The following is an 18,302-nucleotide window of genomic DNA, read 5'->3' as shown; positions in this document are numbered from 1 at the left end:
AAACATGGTCTCTTCGGGACCGTGCTGTGACCGTCAACCTGACAGGCCGACAGCTACGGCCGTCAGCCATCAGGAGTATGCTGCGACCGTCAGCCACAGCCCGTCAGCTGCGACCGTCAGCCATCAAGAGTATGCTGCGACCGTCAGCCACAGCCCGTCAGCTGCGACCGTCAGCCATCAGGAGTATGCTGCGACCGTCAGCCAGAGACCGTCAGCTGCGACCGTCAGCCAAAAGCCGTCAGCTGCGACCGTCAGCTACAGGCTGCCATCTGCGACCGTGAGCCATCAGGAGCATGCTGCGGCCGTCAGCCGCAGGCCGTCAGCTGCGACCGTCAGCCACAGGCCGTCAGCTGCGGTCGTCAGCCACAGGTCGTCAGCTGCGATCGTCAGCCATCAGGAGCATGCTGCGGCTGTCAGCCATGGGTCAGCCTGTCGTCCGCACTACTTGCGAATAAACCATGCTCCATCGGAATCGGAAGTTCAGATCAGAAGATAACAGTAGATCAGAAGATAACACGCAAGTACCATGTCTTTTAAATTCAGGGTAAAGAGGCGAGTTCTGCACGCAGGGGTACAGCTATGGGCTAAATGTCAACGTCCATCTTTGCTCGCCCGCCAGTGGAATTGCTAACCACTTGCAGGCTGCTGAAGAATAAACAGTGCCATTTGTAAATGCTTACCACCCCATTACCTTATTGTGGCCACACGTTGAAATTCATAATCCGGCCACAACCGTAATTTTGACTAATCGGTGCAGCACCATTAACCCTGACCACGGTTGCGGGATCCTTTCCAAGCAAGGGCGTGTAACTTAAATACTGCACTCATACGTATGTGCTAAAAAATAAAGCGTGGCTACAATCAACCAGCGATGGACACACCGCCAGCGTCCCCCCTCGCCGCATTGTTTGTTTCCTGCATGCATGGGCCATGTGCACAATAACACGCATTTGCAGCTAACGCGGGTTCCGCATGCATCCAAGGATTTGTTGCTAAGATTTCGTTCTCTACAATTGTTTTGTTGAACTGCGTCTAAACGTTCATATTCACGTCGTTGTGGACAAAAGTGCGCATAGAAAAATCTCCCATGGTACATGTTCGTAGGACAATGTTCATGCGCCTAGAGTTCGTCAACCACAAGTTCGTTTAGCAAAAGCACCTACTGAAAAGTTCGTACGCAAATGTATCATGTAAGAACACAGTCGTTGCATGCAATGCTGCTCAGGGATAAAGTTCGTTTGACAGGTAGGTACGCAACAGATTGTGGACAGGTATGCACTGCATGTCGTGTGCGGAAGCCCTGCCCATCCTTGTCGAGCGTTGGATGATTATCAACTGCGGGGGTCACCACTCCAGTCGACCAGGGAGGAGGAAGGTTGGGGACGACGATGAACAGAGGTAATTTTGTATCTTGGTTCAAGTCTGATGATAAGCCTAAATTTTTATGAAATGAACTTGTACTTTTTTGCTGGTTCCCATTATGCAATTGCATTTGCTAGCTGCCCTCCGGTTGCCGGAAATGAGCCAGAGTGAATGGGAGTGACGCAAACTGATCCTGGGACTGAATGGACCGCCGGCAAAGAAAAAAATCACTGCAGATCATCCGCCGTGTTTGTTGTGTTCCCCCTCATCCCTCAGTGTGACGGCGTGAGGGTGAGTGATGAAGGGAACGTCGTCTCCCGCGCCGGTCGCAGCTGACGCTCGCGGTGAAAGCCAGCTCCCCTGTTCAATACGATGGACAGAAGCGCGAGTAACACACGGTATGCGGGTACTTATGTGAACCGCAGAGCCCAGAGCAAAATATGGACACGTTGCAACAGATGTGATAGGAACTTTCGCACCCCCAAATCAGCATTGCCCGATGGTATAACTTTTAAATGTAAGGTGGATAGAGTCAGAAAATTACACAGCTATATTCATGCTCCTAACATACCATGTAGATCAACTTTCACTGAACTCTCAAAGCGGACGACAAGGCCACTTGGTACTCGGGTGGTCCATCTGTTATGGAATACTCCCCCCATAGGAGAACTACCCATACAAACGTATCACTGTATGATAAATGCATGCGAATTTTATTCGTGCGTATTTTTGCGAAACGAACGCCATCGGTCACGGACCTCTGCCTGCGTACAATTGCTTGTAACGTTTCCGCACGTCCTTTATTGCCTAAGAACATTTTCCGTGTGAACTTTTGTTTTCGCAAACTTAAGTCAAGACCAGTATTATACAGACGTGTTCCACACCTTACGAACATTCTCGCACGAGCCATTGCGTACGAACTTTTGCATACGCACTTATCCCATACGAACTTTGCATCTTATATACGTCCGCTTGCAAACATACGTACTTGAGCGTACACACTTAATGCACATGCACTTTTTCATACCCCTTTGTCCTAAAACCCGCGGCCACTGTCTGGAGAGCCTGAGCCACCGATATTTTCTAGCCTCTCGCAAGTGCTCACGGCGGCACCACGCCGCCTCCCGGCACATCAAGACGGCAGCCGCCGGGCCGCGGGAGGCGGCTGCGACAGTTGACAGCTGAGGCCGTCGTACAGTTGACAGCCGAGGCCGTCGTTTGCTGCCGCGTGTTGCCGAGGCAGAGGATCGCGCGGCTTGCCGAGCGGCCGAGGTGGCGCTGTCGTCATGCCCGAGTGAGGGCGCTGGTGGTGGCATCGCGCGGCCCCTGGGACCGTGCTGACCAAGACCCAGTCTCGTGCCTGTGCTCCTGGTCTCACGCACGACTGATGAACAAGCTGGTGGTGAGTGAGCTGGTGAAGTCGTCCGGTGTCGTGAACGTGGAGCACATCACTGGCGGCACGTTTAGCTTTCTGTGATCACGGCCTGGTTGTTTGCATCATTTACCGTTTACGCTTAGTTATATTTACCATATAAAATTTGCTTATATTATGCAGCGTTATTTAAAAGAGAAAATTTAAAGTAAAAATTGTTATTAGTATTTCAAGGAAAAAATTTACATCTTGCAATGTTTTATTTTGATACCAATGTTAGCTTAAAGCCTTCCAGCTCAAGGGTTGCCTGGTGCAGCATTCCTCTGCGTCTGAAATAGTCACCGACCTGCAGCGTCAAAGCCTCATCACTGGTTCTGCAGCGGTTATGCCGGGCCGTTGATAGCGGTCGGCGAGCCACCCGCACCGTTAGTGCACGGCTACCATACGCGGACCAATGACCACCGCCGTAGTGTTTTTTAAAGTTGATCCGAACCTTCTGAGTGGATGAATTTCTGGTACCAGAGCTACCTCCAAGCGGTGGCTGTTGTCTGACCCCCTGACCCCTGCCATCCGATCGTGCAATGCCAGGTCAACGGCAGAATTTGGAGGCCAAAATGAAACGTGCTGCAATGCTCGACACGGTCCGTACTGCCTTCTGACACCACCTGACCTTTAGTGCGCCCGTTGCCGTCGGCCGCAGGCCATACCTGGTAAGGCCAAATAGCGAGCGCCTAAAACGACTTGACCCCCCCCCCCCCTCCCCTCCTAGGTGGTTAGACCGTAAGGAACACTATCTAACTAACTGAGCAACGGGACGAACTGTGAGGTAAAGGAGGTGAGGTGAGGTTAGTTAAAAAGAAAGTAGCTTACTAAGCTAGAGAGTAATAAATCGTGCTCAGGCGATCATTTACATTGCTATTATTTACATTTACATTTACATTACTATTATTTACATTTAGTCCCTTCAGGTCGTCCTTTGGACCACTCACAAAAATCTGGATGTCATCTGCATATTGAAGAAAACGTGTGCGTTTCCTGCGTACAAAGACAGACCATTCGAGCAAACTGTGAAAAGAACTGGCCCTGATGCCGAACCTTGGAAGACGCCCATATTGTTGACAACCGACCGTGACAGCACGCTGTGTCCTGACCCATCATTCAGGTACACACCCTAGATGCGCCCCTGATGATAGGCGGCCAACCAAGAGGTTGCAGTACCGTACATCTGCAGCTTCTGAATCAAAATTTTGTGATCAAATACCGTCAAAGCATTTACTTAAATCAAAAAGGCACAGAAGTGAGACCTCCCTCCATTAGTGGTGCCAAGAAGGTGTCGGAGGCCGACACTAACGTGGTTTCCGGAGTGACGAGGACGGAGTCCGTGCTGGGAAGATGTAAGGAGATGGTTATGCGCTAGGTGGTGGTAAAACCACCGTTGCACGGCTCGCTCAACCACTTTGTCGATAATAGGAACTGGGGATATTGGACGGAAATCGGGTGGGCCAGATAGGTTACCGGACTTGGAAATGAAATGGGCTAGGGAATGTTTCCAAGCGCCTGGGATATCTGAATGGGTAAGACAGGAGTTGGCAATGTGAAGGTGACGTCACCGATAGCTGGAAAACTGGCCTTCAGCAAGCGGAAACACAAGCCACCGGAACCACAGACCGCAAAGTTCCACATGCTGAAGACGGTGTGTCCCAGCACCTCCGAGAAACAGGTAATAGCACAGAAGAAACTGGGGGGAGACGTATCGTCAAATCAAGGAGTTTTTGGTATGAACTAGATGTTTTATATTTTAGTATGAACTGAAGATTTAGCATGCATTGTACATGTAGTGTATTCTGTTTTATACTGCAGTGTTTAACTGAACTTTGTTCCACCCGGTTTCTTTAACTCTGATAGTGACGCACCGCTTCAAACTTTTTAGGCCTGCAGACCCTCAATGTGCCGGTTAAAACAGCTCAACAGTGGTACCTCTAGTCCACAATAGCTGACAACGGCCCGCTGTCATGGCGACAGCAGTCGCGGACTAGAGGAGCGACTGTTCGTGGATCCTCAACAGGGAATACTTGCCGATTTTTCTGCCATCTGCCAACGAGTTTTCAAATCACATGGTGTGATCGCAGCTCGTCACAACAGAGCTCTTGGCTACGAATTACCCCAGGGGTGTTCCTTTCTAAAATCGGTTGGGGGGACTTAGCAGAAAATGTCGACCTAACCTAATCCCAAAACCTGATTCCCCCACGGATTTTGGCTTTCTTGAATTCCCGTTCCCAATGTTAGAATTGAAAACACTTCTTTAAGACTTCGTAGGCTTAACATTGTTTTTCTGTGGAGGTACGACTTCCAATTTCAAGTAAATATAAGCTGCGTTTTATGAATTGCTTGGAATGGAGTGCAATTTACAGTAAAAAAGGATCGTAATATATCTTAGTAAGGGATCACTCATGACTACCGCCGTCGCTGGTCGTATCGCATGACCACCACAGCCGCCATTATGCAACAAACACACTTGACACTGTTTAGGGGAAAACATGTGTTAAGTTTTATCTGGACCATCTCGCACTTTTAAAAATTGCCACATATTGCGGTAAACTACTCTTTGTACAAATACTTACGCAGTTATTGTCGTCAAGAATGTCCGAACGTGTCAAGAATACGCAGACTGGTTAAACATATGACGGTGTTCGCATGGCAAAGGCATGAGATGCCCGCAGGAAACTTTTTGGTACACAATGAACATGAAAATATCAATGGATTGTTTAGGTGCCTGCTGCCTAGCATTCCAACTTTTAAGATAATTTCCCGCATCCAGTTGGCCCAGTGCTCCCTGTTAGCTTATACGCATTAAGGGGTTTCAAGTCAGCACTTGGGTGGGTGGGGGTGAGGGGTGAGGGGCTCAGGCCTTTCCGAAGGTTTTTAAAGCGACGTCCCTGGCTGCTACCGCAATGGTCATCATTATCCTGTATTCATCACGGTTCGTTCGATATCTATGGCTTAACGTTTCATTCTAGTCAATTGGCTTCAAACTGTCCTTAAGAACGGATATGCAACAATGATAAAGGACAAACCAATAACGTAACAAAAGCGCACAAAGACAAAGACTCTCCTCTACGTCATGTTCGTAAAGCCTGGACATGAACACAGCACGGCTCCGGGAATCCACCACGGCTACGGCGGGCGGTTTCAGTACGAGGCCACAAATTACGTCGACGCTCTGCGGGCCAATCTTAGTCTTTCACACAGTCTTTCCTTCGTCTCAGCCGGAAAGCGGGCAGCCAGAGGGCGGCAGCCGCCACCGATCTCGCGACGCGCTGACCAACAACGGCGCAGGGGTGGGCAGCGACCAGGCCGCCACCGGAGCGCAAGGGTCATTCATGGCCCGGAAGATGCCAGTGTGGTGAAGGCGCGTAGCAAAGTTATTCATGCCGCGCCACCCCAGCGACTCCAAAGTGGATGAGATGTGATCCCGGCCCCGTGCCCACGGGATGACCCAGACCACGATATTCACCTTTCGCATGCGGCTGAGATAGCAGGCAGCGTCCGCGCCCCAGACTGAGAGCAGCACTCGACGAGAGGGAAACGTCAACTCCGATAAGGAATTTGCGGGATTGAAATGAAATCAAATGATCAATCGGATATTGATATAGCTGAACAGGATGATGTTGTACTTGATCTTGTTGATGTTGTACTGATGTTGATGGCCTGTTATCAGGGCAGGATACGGCCGAAGGTAGCTCCCAGCATCTTCACGGACGGCAAGGGGGATGATGTAATGTAGGAGTGGTTAAGATGAAAGGATGGCAATTTTGCTGGCCTGGAGTGTCCGGCCAACGGCGACCGGCTCGTTGGAGCTGTCCTCTTTCTGACTATCCATGTCTCACAGGGCGTTTCCATATCTTGTGGCCTCGTCCTGGAGCCGCCTGCCGCCAGCCGTTGTGACCTCCCATAGTTGCGCTATGTTTTTGTAAAGATTTTACTAGCGTGACATCGAGAGAAGTGTTTTCCTGTGTGCCCTTCATTACGTTCCTGATGCGTTTTCATCATGGTTGCATCGTCGTTTTTGCTATCCAACATACAGCACATTGACTCGAACGGAACATTAAGCCATTCGTGTAGAACGACTCGTAATGGATGCATATTATGGTGGTGGCCCCGGCCAGACTTCTGCTACACGCCGCGGTCACGTAGTTGACTTGAAAACGCGTTGATAGGTGGCGGTAGGATTGACAGATATTCAATGGGAAGGGTCTGCGAATAGTCGCTCGTCCAACCTAGGGTGACACTCTGGGGCTACTAAGAAAAAGAAGTGCGGTGCCGTGTCAAAACATTGTCAGCGTAATTTTGACTCGCGAATATTTCAAATAAATCATTCCATAATATCTTGATGGCGCCGCGTTAGCACAGGCATCAAATGTCAGCACTACCCAGAGCTATTCTTAGGCGTAACTGGTACTGAGGTTTCGCCGGAGTAGGCTTCTGGAGCATTTCCCAAATGTGGGATACTCCCTTTAAGAACCTCGCAAACCGATGTCGCAGCTTACCTTGTGTCGCATTTGTTACCGATCTTCGACTTCAGGATGTGGGTTAGCTTCGAAACTCGCACTGGAAGGTATGAACGCTTCTCTGCCATCGACATGATCAGCTGAAAACGAAATTACATTAAGCAAACTATATAGAGTTTTAGTTTGACTGGAACTATTGCAAGACGATCGATTCTTACAAATGCTGTGTATATCGCTTAAAAGTTAGCGCTGCGGACACACTACGTCGGTACAGATTTATTTTTATAACAATCCTCTGATACGGGAGCATGGCAGGTTCCATTTGCTTCCGATAATGGTCGAAATTTGGGTGCATCCACTGCCTGTCTTTCCATCGGTGCAGTCGTGGATGGAACAACTAAACATGGAAATCTCCTTCTTAAGAAGTAATTTATTTGTTTTACACCCCAATTACACGGTTCTATTGTAAAGTTCCAGAATTTTTTCAAAAACCTCTGAAGCGATCTGAAATGTCCGGCCTGGCCAACCCCAACCTGGCATGGTCAGACAGGTCACATCAACCTGAGAGGTCCAGCCTGGCCTACCCCGGCCTGACATGGTCAGGCAGGTCACATCAACCTGAGAGGTTCGGCCTGGCCTACCTTAGCCTGGCATGGTCAGGCAGGTCACAGCACGCCCCAAATCCGATAACCTAGGTCGAACTGACCGTGAGGGCCCGGTGTAAAACCACGGGCCATAGGTCACGATATGGCGGGTTTCTAAAATATGCCAAACTGCTGTCAGTACACATTTCACAGCCCAGCAGCATGAGCACTTTCCATGCGCGGGTATCAAAGGTCAGATTCATGAATGACCGAGGAATGACCTAATTTTCACAAGTCGTCAGCAGGTTTAAACAGAGGTACGTGCCGCTAGTTAAACCAGTTAAATTCAACCCCACATTTTCCATTGCGAAGGCAGTAGGTGCACGCTTGTTCCGTGTGAGCTTGAGTCTGGAGATATGTCCGGACGTAGAAGTATGAGCATTTATTGTCAAAACAACTTTCTATAATGGCCACACATTCAGTCATCCGGGTACATCATCGGAGCCCGCAGTACCATGCCTGCAATCTGATGCGTGCAGGGCTCATGAACTGATACGGAACGCTGAGTGTGTCGGATGCTCTGTTTGCTGCGTCCCTTACCGACAGCTCACCACTGCCAGCCACTGCACCGCTGTACCGCTGAACGCGTCCTCAAATAGCACCGCACGCATGACCATGACCAAAATGATCACCCCAACCCTGTGCCGATCAATGTGTTAAGCTCCCCCCTGCGGCCACCGTTGGGGGCCTGAACGCCCTGGCTATGGTCAGACGCGTCTGCTCCTTCCAAGCCTACCTGCTCCAGGAAGGTCATGGACTTGTTGACGCCGACCACGACGCCGGGAATGAGCCGGCCGGAGCAGCTCTCCCAGCTGCGCAGCTTCTCAAAGCCGGCCATGTCCACAAACGTCAGCTGGAAAACAGCCGGGAAGTGTGGCACATGCGGGCGCTTTACATACACACCCAGCAGCCAAAAACAAAGCCGGCCATGTCCACAAACGTCAGCTGGAAAACAGCCGGGGAAATGTGGCACAGGCGGGCACTATACATACACAAAACAGCTGCCGAAACAAAGCCGGCCATGTCCACAAACGTCAGCTGAAATACAGCTCGGGGCGTGTGGCCCAGACGGACGCCCCGTAAATACACACCCAGCAGCCAGTACAAGTGCAGAAGTAAGTGATGCAGTGCGTGCAACGCATGAACGCTAGCCATGGACAACATGACAGGAACTTTTGCAAACATCTTGACGAAGTGCCAATGTCAACTACGCTATAAACACGTCAAACTGTCATTCACAGAATGAGCACGTCATCCAGCTCAGTATTATAAACTGACATACATTCATTGGGCCTAAATGTGTGTGAATCAGCTTAAATATAAATAAGTCAGAACACGAGGTGGGTAGACCGGTTGTATTCAAGCAGGGAATGTAAAGACCGGTGTATTTAAGCTCTAATCGTGAGAAAATTTATCTGAGCTTGCCTTCTCAAAGGTGGATTGTTATCATGATATGATACACTCTGTCAGATACATGACAAAAAAGCATGCATATGCCTACACTAAAACAATTTTGCCTACGCTCAGATAACTCATGGCTAAAAAGCTCATGACAAGGGTATAGTTGCGGAAGTGTTACTCCTATAGCGTGAGCTTTGCTGGAAGTAGCGGAGGGTGGAATGAGTTATATCAGAGCGATTTACTCTACACACATGCGGCAGATGGTCGTGAATCACGCGGCCGACGCACAGCAGCCCCCTCTATCTTTCAATGTACTTCCGCCTGCATGCGTGCTCGCGTCTTGGGGTGAGCGCGACAGAATATCTTTTTACATATCGCTGAAAGTTCTAGCAATCGGTGGAAATGCGTTCTCAAACTTTTCTGACAAAGGCAGGCTAAGTGGAATGTTGTACGGATTGGTAGGAAGCGCGTGTGTTGTACATGCCGCCAAAACGTCTGGCGACTGCTCGCGAAGGATTTCGGGGTGGTTGCAAGCTTTCTTCCAAGATGGCGGACAGTACATGTTGTACCAGCTGTGCATGGGGCATATGGTGTCAGTGATACATTGCACCGACAAAGATGTCACTGTCTGACTTATTATCAATGATTCAATGAAATAATTACCGCCACTCTTTGCCATCCAGACAATACATCGGCATCTGCAGTACCTATGCCAGATCCACAATACCTACCCGAGCACCAAAACCGAGGGTGATAGTAGTTGTAAAGTAAACACTGGCTGACTAGAAAGGGAAAATATTTCTCATGTGGGAATCACGACGAATTGTGACGGGCATTTTTTACTCGCATATCGTAACACGTTCAGCTTGCTCGCGATTCAACCTACTCTAGTTACAAAATTGATATAACTTCCCCCCACCATGTGATACCAATTGCTCCAAGAGCAGGCCAGTTTGTATCATTGAAACGTGTTCGTACCGATGTCAGTTAACAAAAAGTGAGGACGTTCTCCCAGATTTTAACATTTTATATGTAGCTGAAGGCTATAATCGTCTGCAGGGATACACGCATTGGTCCACCATCCTCAGTAGTTATGTCATAGCTGAGCTCTGAATAAAGATGATGCAACTCTCCCTTGTCTCCCCTAACGTGCTTTTAATCCAAGTCTGAAATTCTGAATGAGATGGCCTTCTGCTTCTTTCCCTGTCAACCATGATGTCATGGTAAACAGTGCCTGATCCTAGCTTACGTCATCTGCAGTACATGGGTAGGCGACATTTACCCCCACTGGCCGGGTAAATGCAAGAGTTCCCGCTACGACTAAGTTGTCGGGAGTAACCACTTTACCACAAACTCTGGAATGACTTATCAGGGCAGCCAGAATATTCTTTCCGCGCGACTAGATGACTGACACTGAGCGATTCGTGCACGAAAAAACATTTTTCCGCCAGCAAAGTTGCGCTGAACGCTATCCTTTTAGACGCCCACTAGGTGGAAGAGGGCACCGCTCAAAACGTAAGCAAATTTTCGGAGTTACTCTGATTCTGAAATTGCAATAGTATAATAATCTTTAATAATCTTGTAAATCTTCTAATCTAGTAATAATAATCTTGTCGATGCGGATGTTTAAGGTGGACATGACGCCGGTGTAATCCTGTCCCTAATTTCGTCCCATGAACTTGTGGATCCATTGGTTGCCATGAAGTCAGGAACCAGTGTCAGTCAGGAATTAGATTCTCAAAACAAGCGAGAAATACATCCTCCCCAAGACACTAAAATTGGGGGCCAAAACTGGGGTGTCACATGTTCAAGATTTTTTCGTATGTGGAAGAACTCTCCCCCTCCCATCCTCCCAAAAGGTTATTTTTGCTGTTCTCGTGCCATAATTGACCAAAAGGCGCATTTTCAGTAACATTGGAATCACCGTCATCATGCATCGTCATCGTCATCGTAAATCGTCGCTAACTAAATCGCGGAATGAATTTGACCTTGCAGGATGACCTTGAGTCTTCAGGGCCTTTCGACGCACCCTAGTTCTTGTGCTGACAAATATTCAGATGTTTGAAAAGTTGAAATTGACAACCAAGCTTTTGATCACACGAGCTCTCCGTCAGTTGAGGCTGAATTCAACTTTGTTGGATTGGCTTTGATAGGTAAGGGCTTTTTGACGGATGCTAGTTCCTTCACTGGTGAATATTCTGATGCTTGAAAAGTTGAAATCGGCCGGTATTTTTTGTGATATCAAGTTCCCGTTCTTTGAGCCTAAATTTGAGCTTGAAAGGTAACCATGAGAAAAGTTCCTTTTGACGGATGATAGTTAATCCTGTAGTAGGTACTCCGGTACTAACAAATTCGAAATCCCCAGAGTTTCTGATAACATTGAGTTTCCCGTCATTTCAGCCTAAATTTTAACCTGAATAATGGCCTTGAGTGGTCAGGACCTTTTCACTATTTCATACACTAGTGATTTTTCTGCCACTCAAAAATCCCAAAGCAGCCGCTAATTTTTCGTGTTATTGATTTCTTCGTCCGGTGAGACTGAATTTTACCTTAAAGGGTGACCTTGAGGGGTCAAAGTTTTGGACGCACGCTAGCGCTTGCGCTGGTGAATACTGTAATGCTTGAAAAGTACAAATCGGGCGGTTATTTTTGGTAATATGGAGTTTTCCATCCTTTAATCCTGAATATGGCCTTGAAAGAGGACTTCGGAAGGTGTTGGTTTTTGACGCATGGTAGTTCACGTAGTGGTGAATATTATAATACTTGAAAACCCTAAGTTCGGGCTCAATGGCCGGCGAATTCCATACCACCCACATACAACCGGCCGATCTGGAATTCTAAGCATCAGAAAAATCACTGGCGCATAAACTAGCATCCGTTAAGAAGTCCTGACCCTTCAAGGTCACCCTTCAAGGCCAAATTTATTCTTAAAAGACGGAAACTCTATCACCCAAAAAATACCAGTCGATGTGAGTCTTCTCCATGTCGGAAAAATCACTGCTGTATGCATTGGCATTAGTAAAAGTATCCCATCTCTCAAGGCTACTGTTCAAGGTCAAATTCAGGCTCAAAGGATCGAGTGCTCAATATTTCCAAAAAGCTTAATGGTCGATTTAAGCTTTACAACGATCAAAATATTTACCAGCGTAAGCACTAGCGTCCGTCTAAAAATTTCGGTGTTTGTCAGTCCCATTTGCTCCTTCACTACATGACATAGCTTCCATATCTCGAAGTGTCAACAGTAAACCAAATGGAATTGGGGCAGTGACAAACAAAGGCCAGAGGGACAGTTAGTTTTGGTTTTGTAGAGATCGTACTTTGGGGTCAACACGGTCACATAGAAGTGGGCCGGAAACTGAGCCCAGGCTGCATGTGCTTGGACGGCATTTTAGCACCTCTCAGTTCTATTGTTAACATCTGGGCATCAAACTGGTGTCTGGAGTTTCAGGACGCGTCGACAGCAAATGGTCATGCAGGATTAAATTGGGCTCAAGTGTACGTCAATGCTAAAAAAGGCACAACGTGAACCTGACCCCTGGCCCTTGATCCCGAATTTTTCCCAACAATAAGCAATAAGCTCTTATAGGTCACATGACATCCTACCACTCCTGCAAATTCGGCAAAACTGATGAGCCCATTACAAATTTGAGGGAGATACGGAGCTTGTAGGTGGGCATTTTGCCCTTGATTACGCCATGACGGCAAGTTTACAAGCTTTGGCCTTGGCTCTTGGTATTCCCCTGGTTCTTGACGATCTTCCAACAACCGACTGGGACAGTTAGCCTCTTCTATGGTTGGTGAAAGTTATGGATCATCCGACATGTATATTTGGCACCCCAAGGAGTCGTGCGTGATCTTCTGCAGAACTGTGCAAATGTGCGACCGATTGGCTAGATGAAATCAAACGGTTTCATGTTCTAGCGCACCGATGCGGGCTGTTTTCATGGGGCAGTCGGGTGTATATGTGTTCATTTAATTCGTCTTCACTTTGAGCTATATTTGCAGAATAACTAACATTATTGTTTAGATGACGCAGCCGTACATCTTCGCCACGTATTTCAAAAGCGCGGAGCATTTTTTGGACGTCCTGCCTCCAGGAAGTCTCCTTGCTCAGACCATACCACACTGTACGCGGAGGACAAAGTGGTGTCTGACTTCGGTCCTGGAGCAGAGGATGCACAGCCAGAGTAGATCGCATCAATGGCTACCAAGCTCTGCACCAGCGCTGCTGACTGCCTGATATGCATCACCCCTGCGTGCCGGTCAAAGGGCTCCAGCGCTGCTGACTGGCTGCTGGGCCTCACCTCGGAGTGCCCGTCAAACGGCTCCAGCACTGCTGACTGGCTGCTGTGAATCACCTTGGCGTGCCGGTCAAACGGCTCCAGCGCTGCTGACTGGCTGATAAGCATCACCTCGGCGTGCCGGTCAAACGGCTCCAGCGCTGCTGACTGGCAGATGTTCCTCGCCTCGGCGTGCTGGTCAAACGGCTCCAGCGCTGCTGACTGGCTGCTATGTCTCACCTCGGCGTGCCGGTCGAACGGCTCTGTCTCCACCAGGCTGCGCGACTCGACGCTGAGCGTGAGGATGGCGTGGCCGGTGGAGCTGCCGGCGGAGTTCCGCGGGTGCTGGTGGGTCGTGCGCAGCGCGCAGCCACGGAACAGCGCCACCAGCGCCGACTCCGCCGTCACCACTCGCTCGGAAAACATACCCTGCAACGGTATGGCTGTGGCTGGCTATACTGTATTTGTCGCCCAGTGTGCTGTCTAGTACCACCTTCGGCTGTGGGACATCATAATCCGAAAGTGGAAGCGAATCCGCAGCTTACAGGGGCTGGCTGGTCATTGTTGAATACACAGTCACTCATGATATAGTCTAAGGTACACATTTCGGCATCAAACCTTCCTTTGTAGTGTTTTCAACTGATACCCTGGTTGTTAGTCACAAAACATCTATAGCTTACTGGCTTGCAATTGGCATCTACACATCACTTAATTCGTTGTACTTTGCTCTCACTGTGGTTTTGTGGATGCGTCCAAAAGTAGCAGTCTGTCGACAGCTAGTTCAATGTTGGTAGCGTATCCGCTTTGGCAAATTGACAACCCTTGTAACATATTTGTGACACCGCAAGAGCGCTACGGAGGCAAGACTTCGTCATTCGGACTGGCTCCTACACGTCAGCTCCTAGAGGCACCACGGTGCACCATGGTACTTGCGACACGTTACATTCAAGCGCAGGGTGTTCCCGCCATCGACGATGGTGACGCTTGGTTTTTTGGGTCGCAGCAGGTCATAGACAGTCTCGCCGACCACTTCGATGAAGGACATGGAGATGGCAGCGGTGCGCTCGTCCCACTCCGCCAGTGTCTTGAAGAGGCGCTCCACGCAGCGCGCCACCAGGCCGCGGTACTGAAACAGCGGCAGCTTCAGTCCGGCTGCGGCAGCGCGGCAGCGCGCAATGGCGAAACGAAATACAGATGTCCTAAACGATACCCTAAATGATACCCTAAACGAAATACAGATGGCCCTAAGCTATGCCCTAAACGATACCCTGAACGAAATACAGACGACCAACGCCACAAAGGTGGCGTTGGTCAGGCGTGCGCATCTCGAGTGATATGACACGATGGAATTAAATATAATTGATGTGGCGACAGCTCTTGTTACAGATGACACTTAGAGCATTGCTTTGTTATTTCAAGCCGGAAAGGATGCATGACAGCAACTCACGTCAGCTTCTAGCCGTTGATCTTTTGAGCGATTTTTCGAGCCATTTTGTATGATCTGAGATGCCTCTTGGAAGTGACTCGAAGAGCCCATGTATTAACCGAGTTGGTTCATCTGCGATCTCTCGACTGTGCCCCTCCCTACATCGCATCACTGTTCGCTCTACTCTAGCCCACGGCTCGGCCGGCTCGTTGTCGGTGACGGACACAGCAGCTCGACAAGTCAGGCACCTGGTTCGCACCTGGTACTTCTCCTTGGGAGAGAACAAGGTGTAGGTCTTGCCGGTCCCCACCGATCCACAGGCGATGATAGTTCCACTGTAGCCATCCAGCGATCTGGAAAGCACACACGTCCTTGCAATACATTTTGCAAAAGACAAAAGCGTCCCGACATTCACGTACTTGCACTCACTCTCAAGCGTTTTCAGGCAACTTACCTCATGCGGTCAGTGGTATAGGCCCACACGTTCTTAACGTGTCTGGGCCCGGTCACAAGGGCTGAGTCGACCGGACGAACAGCGCCAGCTTGCCTCCCCAGTAAAGTCACACATTCAGAGCATTACTGACATTTTTGGGGTCGTGGAAAAATTTGAGGTGCTAGTGGCCAACAGCATTCTACAAAGAACAGAGAAATGCGTTTTTTGCGTCGTTAACATCACTTTGCCCTTGAATGGCAAATCATCAGACGTGCCAGTTTCGTCCATAACGCGATTAATTGTGTAGTACAGCAATGCATTTACAGTGGTTTCTGAAGAATGCTGTTTATTTCACCACGTAAAAACATTAAAGGGGCCAGAAGCGATTTCATGTGCTTCAGATGGGAACTAAATGGCAATCGAAAGAGACGATACCACATATTTACTTCATGCTCCAAGTGAGAACTAAATGGCGAACGAAAAGGACGATATCACAGATGGCGTATTTACTTGTCCACCATATCTTGCATGACGTTGTTAAAGAAGTCCTCCTGACTTGCGTTCAGGAACACACTATTTGCACCGAAGGACAAAAACTTCTGGTTCAAAGACATCATTCGAGATCGAGGAGGGTTCTTCGAGCAAAGAAGTTTGCCAGTGGCCGCGCCGCATTCTATGCCCACCGTCTGCAACAGCAACACAGAAACGACTGCATGCAGGGACATTCCCAATAAGCATTCCCAATTTCCATCCTTTGGAAACGTTTACCGGAGCAAGTTTACAAAAGGCAACTTTGCAGCCAGAGCAATCCAGAACAATCAAAATATTGCCCCTTCCACACATTGCTTCCGGATGTAACGCTATACACAGCATAATCATAAACAAAAGCGCAACTGCCGCATTGTCACCCGACGGTGTCCATGCACGCACAACGACCTCGCAGAATTTTGAGTCATGAAAGGCAATGCCCAAGAAGAGAATTATGTGAAATTAAGCAGGACAATGCACCGAAACTTCTACGACTTCTTATATTCTAGAATTCACAACATTCTTTTTCAATAATCTTTCAAATCCCTTTCCTTTAAAAAAGCACTCGGAATGATGGTTCTTTCCCGTAAATATTTGTTATTTACCATAAAGTTAAGGCACGATGCCATAGATTATCTTACGTTGGCTTCCGTGTCCACCTTGATGCATTCGTGATCAAAGGATGATGTTGGCAAGAATCTGACAAAAGTAGCGACAGGCCTTGCGCCGACAGGGTCAGGTTTGTAGGGCTCGCATTTGCCCAGCGTTCGTCTCCGCTGCTGGTCCGAAGGTTGTGGAAAGCTCGAGCTCGGAGAGCTGAAGCGAGGGGCGTTCTCCTGCGTGGTGTCGTTTTCGTTTGTCGACTGCGCTACCATCTTCATAGACTGAGATTCTTCACTGCCGACGGTTCTGTTTCAAAGGAGTTAAAATCTCAAGCGCATGTACTACGCTAATTTCAGAAGTTTAAAGCACATAGCCAGTTTGAATGAAGAGACTAGAATATGCACGTTTCCACGCTCTCCAAGGCGAACAAGCAAAGCGACAGGACAATCTTTCCGTGATATGTCAGCTATTATTTAACTATAGTGATGGGTTTACGTTAGCACAATATTCATTTGCTCATTCGAAAGCTGTGGCGCCAAGACACATCACTAACGCCCACTGGAAAACAACCCGCCAGCATAATGAAATTAGAATCGATTGTGCTCAAAGCGACACTTCCTTGATCATAACCAAACCAATGCAACTCAATACTGAATCGATCTGTTCTCAGCACGGCTTTGTGAAGGGACTGAAATGCTTGTAAGGCATGCAAGTGCCAATCACGAAATGCTGTTACCGTTGCCATGGCAACTATCATGGCCGATAAGAATCTGAAAATTGGAGCCATTTTCTAGCCGTTTTATAAACGTTACGTCTGACTTATGCTGTTCTTTTTTGCCTGCGAAGGTACTTAATTGCTGTACCTATCGCGCATGTACCTCATTACCCAAACATTTGTGTTGAAATTTCGTCGCATCTTTGTCTACAATGTTTCGGCATGATAAGGAGAATCCTTTCCCGTTGTTCTTTTTTCAATACTTCGCATCAAGACAGGAGCGTTCTTCCAGCCTACGGCGCACATGCCGAAAAGTATGCAGCTCACCTACGCCGTCGACGCCTACCGCCATCTCTCTGCGTCAGGTCGACCGGCCGTGCGGCCCCGAGGCCTTCATCCGTGAGGACGGCGTCGATTGGGCCGTAATCGCCTCGGGGCAGGCGGTCGCTGCGGCTCGCTGATAAGGCGCCAATCCGGCCGGTTGCCGCGAGGAGTCGACCGACGCTGGAGTGAGGGACTGGAAAGTGGAGGAAGACGAGGAGAGAAATGGAGGGAAGGAGGGAAGGCAGCCGCTGCTCAGGTCAAGTGGTCCCACATCCAGAAACGGTTGGTGTTATTCGAGATAGTTCTGGCCGCTAAACTAACCAGAACCCTGGAGGGATGTGCAGTGTTACCGGGACGGTTTGCACCGCCAAGGAGTTAAGATGTCCTACGAAATGATCGAGTTGTCTCACAGAAAAGTACGCGCGTTGGCGACAGTTAGGAAGGATTGTGACCACATGATGCATGACCACTGAATTTAATGAATCGTGACGAAGCTCCAGAAACAACCAGGGGAAGGGGCACAACGATTGTCAAGTAGCCCCTTAACTCGCTGGCGGTTAGGAAGCTTCGACGGGTCGGGTCGAAGGGTCGTTTTCCGGGTCGACTCGAAGGAGGGCCTGCGGGCTGCACTCCCGATACCGCACATGCAGGGTTGGGACGACACTGGAGTCCGCGAATGCCAGGGACTTCGGGGACGACCAAGGGG

At 48.9% G+C, this 18,302-nt stretch overlaps 2 protein-coding genes across 2 annotated transcripts in view; one reads left to right on the top strand and one right to left on the bottom strand.

The window, feature by feature from the left end:
- Positions 1-1,651, top strand: part of LOC119111242 (disintegrin and metalloproteinase domain-containing protein 10-like) — a 30,121-nt gene extending 28,470 nt beyond the window's left edge. Inside the window, 1 exon segment of the mRNA XM_037235063.1 lies at positions 1,639-1,651. Coding sequence (XP_037090958.1) covers positions 1,639-1,651 — 13 coding nt within the window.
- A 4,345-nt stretch (positions 1,652-5,996) lies between these two features.
- Positions 5,997-16,785, bottom strand: LOC119111241 (kinesin-like protein KIF9). The gene is made up of 8 exons (XM_037235062.1): positions 16,596-16,785; positions 15,937-16,112; positions 15,253-15,346; positions 14,511-14,693; positions 13,808-13,996; positions 8,623-8,739; positions 7,282-7,382; positions 5,997-6,051 (listed from the first exon to the last, which is right to left on the bottom strand). Exons 2-8 carry the CDS (start codon positions 16,041-16,043, stop codon positions 5,997-5,999), a joined length of 846 nt encoding a protein of 281 aa, XP_037090957.1. The 5' UTR covers positions 16,044-16,112; positions 16,596-16,785.
- Positions 16,786-18,302: the final 1,517 nt, after the last annotated feature.

The sequence above is a fragment of the Pollicipes pollicipes genome, unplaced genomic scaffold, assembly GCF_011947565.3.
Source record: "Pollicipes pollicipes isolate AB1234 unplaced genomic scaffold, Ppol_2.1 Scaffold_7261;HRSCAF=8764_pilon_pilon_pilon, whole genome shotgun sequence".
Classification (NCBI taxonomy): domain Eukaryota; kingdom Metazoa; phylum Arthropoda; class Thecostraca; order Pollicipedomorpha; family Pollicipedidae; genus Pollicipes; species Pollicipes pollicipes.
Note: the sequence above shows the minus strand (reverse complement) of the source record. Positions and strands in the feature narration are given on the sequence as shown.